The 7500-nt window shown below is 47.2% G+C and overlaps 1 protein-coding gene across 1 annotated transcript in view; it reads right to left on the bottom strand.

Annotated features, from left to right (window-relative positions):
- The window catches only part of nr4a3 (nuclear receptor subfamily 4, group A, member 3), a 30087-nt gene that overhangs the window by 17631 nt on the left and 4956 nt on the right, over positions 1-7500 (bottom strand). The window contains exon 3 of the mRNA XM_083649374.1: positions 6265-7112. Within this exon, the coding sequence (XP_083505500.1) occupies positions 6265-7112 (848 nt within the window). The remainder of the gene's footprint in view (positions 1-6264; positions 7113-7500) is intronic.

Raw genomic sequence — 7500 nt, 5'->3', positions numbered from 1 at the left:
GCTGCACTCTCTATAGCCTACATGGAGTAAAGAAACGCTTCAATGAGGTAGCCTATGTGCTCTCAAAACAAACATTTTGGAAGGATTATTCACTGTAATTATTATTTGAAGTGTCTATAAAACTAATGCCACCGCAGATTTTCTGTTGTGGACTCGACTGTGATCTATTTGTCAAATTTACTCCAACGTGAGTAGCCTAGGCTGTGACCAATTGAGAGCGCATGAGGTAATTAAAAGAAATCAGACAGCGAGTCTGAAGCCGTATCTGTAAGCCGTCTGCGCACCTGCTGCACGACTACGTTTAGTACTACTGCAACGTGACCAATTGAGAGCGCATGAGGTCATTAAAAGAAATGGGGAAGAATAAGAAGTGTTTCTGTAGCCTGCCTACCTCTACCTGCTACCTCCATTTGAAGACCATGGATTAATTGAAGAAAGACCGACATGAAAGCAGCCGTGCAACTCATCCAGAGCAGTAGTAGGCTACAACTGTTGTCGCGCATGGCAGCATGTGAGTGTCTGTGTGTGTGTGTGTGTGTGTGTGTGTGTGTGTGTGTGTGTGAGAGAGAGGGGGGAGAGAGACATAGCTATTAGCTACTTTGCACACCTTGGAAGCTCTGCTGTGCTCCTCCTGAGTCCGGAGACATATTACCGGTACATTAAATTGGCCGTTGCGGGCTGCTGGGTTGGGCTGGGTTGGGAATTTTCTGATATTTTAACGGGCTGGGCGGGGCGGGCTGGCTCCAATGACGGGTTGGGTTGGGGTGGGCCTTAAAAAACCCTGACCCGCGCATCACTACTGGGTAGTCAGTCCCACTTTCCCCACATTACGACGGCCCTGCCGTGTGCTTGGAACTGAGTAAAGTTGTCTACAGACTAGACTGCTGCTTCTCAAAGTGCACAGGGGTTATGGCTCCTATTATTCCATTAATGTTACACAGCGTGTCAATACATTTTGATCCTAAGTATCTCCCCGACTATGAAATAAACTAGATCATTATTTTCTATAGGCTATAATCTAACAGCCATCTTTTCAGATATGGGGTTCCGGTAATGGGCCTAAATCAGGGTCCTTGGGGCCTATTGCTAATCTGTATGGGCGTAGTTGACATGAAAACAGAATTAGAACTCGCCCGGGGTGCAACTCTGAGCGCGCCAACAAAACTTGCTGCAATTACCGTGTAATTACCCTGATTTGCAAACGGTTCTTCGCTGTCGTAGCACTGGCTCTAGGAGGTCCACCCTTAGCACCGAGCAGCAAAGCGAAGCGTCAATTAGACAAATGGAACACGGGGGAAAGTGTCGCGGCCTCCCCTCCTTTAACGCCTCTAAAACACATCAAAACAAATCAATCCAATTAGGATGCCCTCGCCCCACACATGGCCGTCCCCCCCAGGAGACCAATAACACACCAATTATTCCATATGCTGCGGCGCGAGGGGCGGAACTGGCGCGTAATGGGGGCCAGCGCTGGATGAGACACGTTGCCATGGCACCGCTGATCGCCGCGAATGTCTCCCTCTCATCTCTTCAAGGGCCAATGACCCCGTGGTGCGCGCCAGGATAAGTTAGTTATGGTCATTACCAAGGCTAATGTGGTTGAGGGAGAATAGCATCCGTTTAGTTGATAGGAGTTTAAACTAAACATCAAGTTGAGAAACGCAATTAGTTGCCTCCTGGATGACGCACGCAGCCTTGAGATATTGTGGTCTATAAGGCCAATACAAAGAAGCTATTTCTACAATCTTTCTTGATTGAGTCAAATCCAGGTAACGAGCTGAAATTCTGTCTGCTTTGAGAAATTGGTCTGGTTACAGATTTTGTTGAGAGTGACACTTTGAGGTTTGAGGTTTAAGATGTGGTTTCTCCTGTAATACTCAGATAGGACTGGTGTAAGTGTAACAAATGACGAGTGGTAGTGAGTGAGTTGGTTAAACTGACTCCCCAGTATAAAGGCCCAGTATAACTAGTGTCTTCTAGTAAGAGAGTGGCGTCAGCGGAGGACCAAAATGCGAGACTCATTAGCCAATGAACAGCCAGGAATGGGTCTCGCGCTACTTTTGCATGCTAAAATAAAGCTGATAATGTACAATTTGATTCAAGGGATGAAAAACCCTTTCAAAGTACAACACAAACTGTCTATTTTGCTGCAACTCGACAGTGCTGCTTTTTTTTACTCAAGAGTTCCACTTTCTACTTCCTGGAAAAAAACTGGTCCATTGGAGTGAATGGAGATGTCGGAACTCTTCTATTATACGGCTCTGAGTATAACCAGCGCCGCCAAGGGAGCTCGCTCTCTTGCCGTAGTGGTTATTGCATGCGCTTTGGAAGCGGGAGGTCGGTGGATTGAATCCCGCTCTACCCTTGGGCAAGCCCTTAACATGGGTTACTGCCAGCCCAGCACTGTCAACACAACGCAGGTTACATGAGCTGCACTCACCGTGGGGCCCTCCAGGTCAGTTGCGGGGGGAAACACTTCCTTGTCAGTGTGTGACCCCAGAGCCTAATTTAGAAGCAAGCTGGCTCCTGGAGAAGCCTGCGTTTGAAATGATCAATATGCTTCTGATGAATTGAGCCCTCACGAGTGAGTGAGTGAGTGAGTGAGTGAGTGAGTGAGTGAGTGAGTGAGTGCTGGTCTCCTGTCTCTCTGCTGCTGCTGCTGCCGTGTGGCTCTTATGACTTTGATTTCTAATAAGGAGCATGGAGTATGACTGGCATCTGCGTATCTGACCTAATGCTGTTTTTCTTCAATAGTCTCTGATACTTATCAATGAGCCACCTACACGTGCACACACACACACACACACACACACACACACAGACACACACAGACACACACACACACACACACACACACACACACACACACACACACACACACACACACACACACACACACACACACACAGAAACACACACACAGAAACACACACACACACACACACACACACACACACACGCGCGCGCGCGCGCTCACCTCACAGACGTGCAATGCAGTGACTGCACATACACACACAGCCAGATCAGATGATCTCAATATGATTATCAAATCTGTAGGTTATGCATAGTGCATGGTACTTAAGTAAGACTATTTTAGTCAGGCAATAATAAAGAGAGAGAGAGAGAGAGAGAGAGAGAGAGAGAGAGAGAGAGAGAGAGAGAGAGAGAGAGAGAGAGAGAGAGAGAGAGAGAGAGAGAGTCTGTGCGTGTGTGTGTGTGAACATGGGTGGATGGGTGTATTCATCTAATCTGTCCAGTAATTTATTCTAATCACATTCAATGTGGCCATCTGTATTGTATTGTGTGGGGAAAAGGACAAATGTAGTAAAAGTGCTTAAACAGAAACATAGTAATGTGTTTATGCCTGACTGGCCATGTTCAGTCAGCAGACGACTACATTTAAGAATGAAAATGTTCTAATGATCCAACGAACAAGCACGCACGCACGCACACACGCACACACACACACGCACGCACGCACGCACGCACGCACACACACACACACACACACACACACACACACACACACACACGCCGCGGGTGTTGTAGGGCTAGGCAGAGGCATGCAGAGGCAGATTCATGACATGTAACATGTGCTAATAGCCTTGGCTTAAATTAAAAGCCTCTAGGGACCTCCCTCCTTCCCCCCTACTCCCTCTTTCTCTTCCCTCTACCCTCTGCTCCTTAATCAGGGCCAATCTCTCTCTCTCTCTCTCTGTGTAGAAATTGTATCTGTATGAATACCTCTCCACTGAAGTCCAGTGATATATAATAATAAAAAAAAAAACTATTTTTGACACAGTGTGTCAGTGTGTGTGTGTGTGTGTGTGTGTCTTTCTTTTGTGAATGAACGAAACATCATCACTTGTGATTATTTCACCCCCACTATTTTTCAGTCTTCTTTCACCACTGGGCTGGTTTTCTCTCTCCTCTAGGAAAATAAAGTACACTAAATGAACAGTAAAGTACAACTAAAATGACAAACTGACTGAAGTGTGACCTCAGAACTCAGTACAGTAGGCTAACTGTCACTTGTAAATAATGCATTACTATTATTAATTTTTATTTATTAATGTTTTTCATTTTTTGCTTCCGAAATAATTTTGGTATTATACAATTATTTCATTCTGAAAGGTTTCACAACATTAATGGAAACTGAAAGCAAGTTGGCATATTTAAAATTAAATAAATAAAACAGATAAAAAAGTAAGGCAGCATAATAATCTGCAAATATAAAAACTGCATTAAATAAATGACTACTGTGTAAGAGGTCAAATTAATTCAAAGGGAAAATGTGTTTCAAATTGCACTAATGAAATAACAATCATTCCCAACAGTCCGCTACTGTTTATGACTTAATGCCTAATAAGTATTCAGGCATAATTAAATCTAATCAGGAGAAATATATTTAAGGGACAATAAACCCATCAGAATAATTGACATAATGTGCCTGATAATATGAATATATAAAGGTGTATGCAATGCACATTTTCTAATGATTCAGCTGTGGGATTTACTGTGTAACAGAATGACAAATATGTATAATTGGTATACATTTATATACAGTATATTTACTCACACATACTGTATGTGTGTGTAAATATATAGAGATGTGAGTGTGTGTGTGTGTGTGTGTGTGTGTGTGTGTGTGTGTGTGTGTGTGTGTGTGTGTGTGTGAGAGAGAGAGAGAGAGAGTGTGTGTGTGTGTGTGTGTGTGTGGTGTGTGTGTGTGTATGTGTGTGTGTGTGTGTGTGTGTGTGTGTGTGTGTGTGTGTGTGTGTGTGTGAGAGAGAGAGGTTTGACAGGTTGTGTGTGCTGAGCTCCCAGCCTGCGGCCTGCTGCCACCAGACGCTGCTATCATTAATTACTAAATAAAAACAAACTGTCAAACTAATTGAAAAGAGGGAGAATTCATTTCCACCTACCAGAGGCATTATTCAATTACCTCTGTGTTTGCACCCTCCTTCTTACTGGCCGTCTCTTTTTCCCTCATGCAACCAAGAGAATACGTAACAAGTGTGCCTGAAAATGTTGGTGTACAAAAACTGCATGAAAACATTGAATATGAGTTTAAATTAATTTGTTTCAAGTATTTTGCGTAAGTGGCAAATATTGGCAGGTGTCAGAGAAATTATTAGCTATGTCTTCTGAAAGTATCTGGCTTCATAAAATATTGTTGTTTTATGAGATGCAATTGAGAAGATGAAAAGTGTCTGACTAAAAACTGGCTCTTGATGTTGAACAAAGAGTGTGTGTGTGTGTGTGTGTGTGTGTGTGTGTGTGTGTGTGTGTGTGTGTGTGTGTGTGTGTGTGTGCGTGCGTGCGTGCGTGCATGTGGTGATATGGGATGTGAGACGACAGTCATAAAGTGTTTGATTGAATCAGCGATGGACGGAATTTCAAACTGACTCATAATCGTCCCAAATATTTGTAAATGCGTTGCGATCAATTTTGCGGTTGTTGATTCACCACAAACACAAAGTCAAAGGAAACTTTGATTTCAGGGAGGATTCCATTCCCACTGCCCCGCTTACCACACTTTATTTCGGTGTGGTTGAACAACAAGCGTGGAGGGCAATTTTCCCTGGTCGTCTGAGAGAGGATATTGTGTTTTTATCATCCTCTGTTCTCACGCAACTCGAGCAGTCACACACACGCACGCACGCACGCACGCACGCACGCACGCACGCACGCACGCACGCACGCACGCACGCACGCACGCACACACACACACACACACACACACACACACACACACACACACACACACACACACACACACACACACACACACACACACACACCATGCATACACACAGACCATGCATACGCACACTTTGCCCACTTGGTTGCTGGGGGAGATGACCCCAGTGGGTGTCTTGTGCTTTGGTAAAGACTGTAAAGAGGATTTAGAGAGCGATGGGAGGGGTGCGCAGTGGGAGGGTTCAGTGTGCTGCTAGGTCACAAATACTAGGTGCTTTTTTAAAGGTATACTATGCAACTTTGTTTTAGGACCCTTCAAATGTAAACACACTTTTTTCTTTTACACATGTCATATTCTTGAAGAGTAGGACTTGTAGATGGACAATGTGTTCTTTTAATTGTTATTTGATTGTGCCATAACTCCCTAAAAAAAGTTGCATAGTATACCTTTAAGGACAAATGTCATTTATGTCAGTTACGAGTGTTTGTGTGTGGGTGCTTGTGAAAGTCTTACGTGGGTGCAACATGAACGTATATTTCTCGTGACGGCTTGTGTGGTACCTTGAAGAAGCCCTTGCAGCCCTCGCAGGTGCGCACGCCGTAGTGCTGGCAGGCTGCGTTGTCTCCGCACACGGCGCAGGTGCCCTCTCCCGGGGGGCCGCGCGGGGGAGGCGAGGGCAGCCCGTCCCCTAGCAGGGGGGCGCAGGGCCCCAGGGCCAGCGAGCGGAAGGCCAGGCTGCTGCCCCCGGCGCCGCGGTGCAGCTGGTACATGTGCTGCTCCAGGGGCGGGGCGCCGTGAGGGTGGGACACCGAGGAAGAGGAGGAGGAGGACGAAGACGAGGTGCGAGCCAGCAGCCCCCCGCCCAGCCCCTCGTAGCCGCCCACGCTGCCCCCGCTGTGCGGCGGCGAGTGCTGGTAGAAGTGATGAGGGAAGCGCGGGGACTTGATGGGGCCCGTGTCCAGCCCGGAGCCCAGGTGGGGGTGCGACGGAGGAGGAGGGGCGAGTGAGTGCTCCTCCCACAGGAAGGAGGTGCCGGGCTGCGGGGGCAGCGAGGGGGTGGTGGGGGTGGAGGGGGGCGACTGTTTGAAGTACATGGCGGAGGAGGACAGCGCCTCCAGAGGCGCGGCGGTGGGGTAGCTCTCCTCTTCCTTCTTGATGGTGGGCCGGTGAGCGGGCATCTGGTACAGGCAGGAGGACTTGGGCTCGTAGCTGCCCTCCACAAACACGTTGAAGCTGGGGAGCGAGGTGGTGGCGGCTGCAGCAGAGATCTCCCCCCCGCCCAGGTCCAGCTTGCTGTAGTCTGGGGTCATGAGGTCAGAGCTGTAGCTGTCGCCCTGGTAGCTGAAGGACTGGCCGGAGTAGGCGGAGCCTGGGGGGGCGGGCCCGTAAGCCTGCACACAGGGCATGTCTGCCGGGAAGACACAGCACACACAGGTTGGAGGGGCGGGGCATCACACCCTGAATATATAATATCTACTGTTAGAGAGTACCGCAGGGAGGAGGTCTTTTTGTAGGCCAACCAGGAAGTTAGCGTCACGCTGGTGGTATCCCTCTGGATCCAAACGCCATCTTTGTGTTCAGCAAGATCATTTCGACAAATGCAAACCACTTTTATGATTTTTGATGCGTTTTCTGAAAAGAACGACTTTTAAAAATCACATTTTACGCTTCAAAAATCATAAAAGTGGTTCTCATCCGTGAAGATGATCTTGATGAACAAAAGGTTGCAGTTTCCTAAACTTTTGTTAACCACCGGAACGCACCAGGAAGTGTTAACATCCGGGTCTTGTAGGACT

The sequence above is a fragment of the Poromitra crassiceps genome (genome assembly GCF_964638095.1).
Source record: "Poromitra crassiceps genome assembly, chromosome: 1".
Lineage (NCBI taxonomy): Eukaryota > Metazoa > Chordata > Actinopteri > Beryciformes > Melamphaidae > Poromitra > Poromitra crassiceps.
This window is presented reverse-complemented; position numbering and strand designations above follow the sequence as displayed.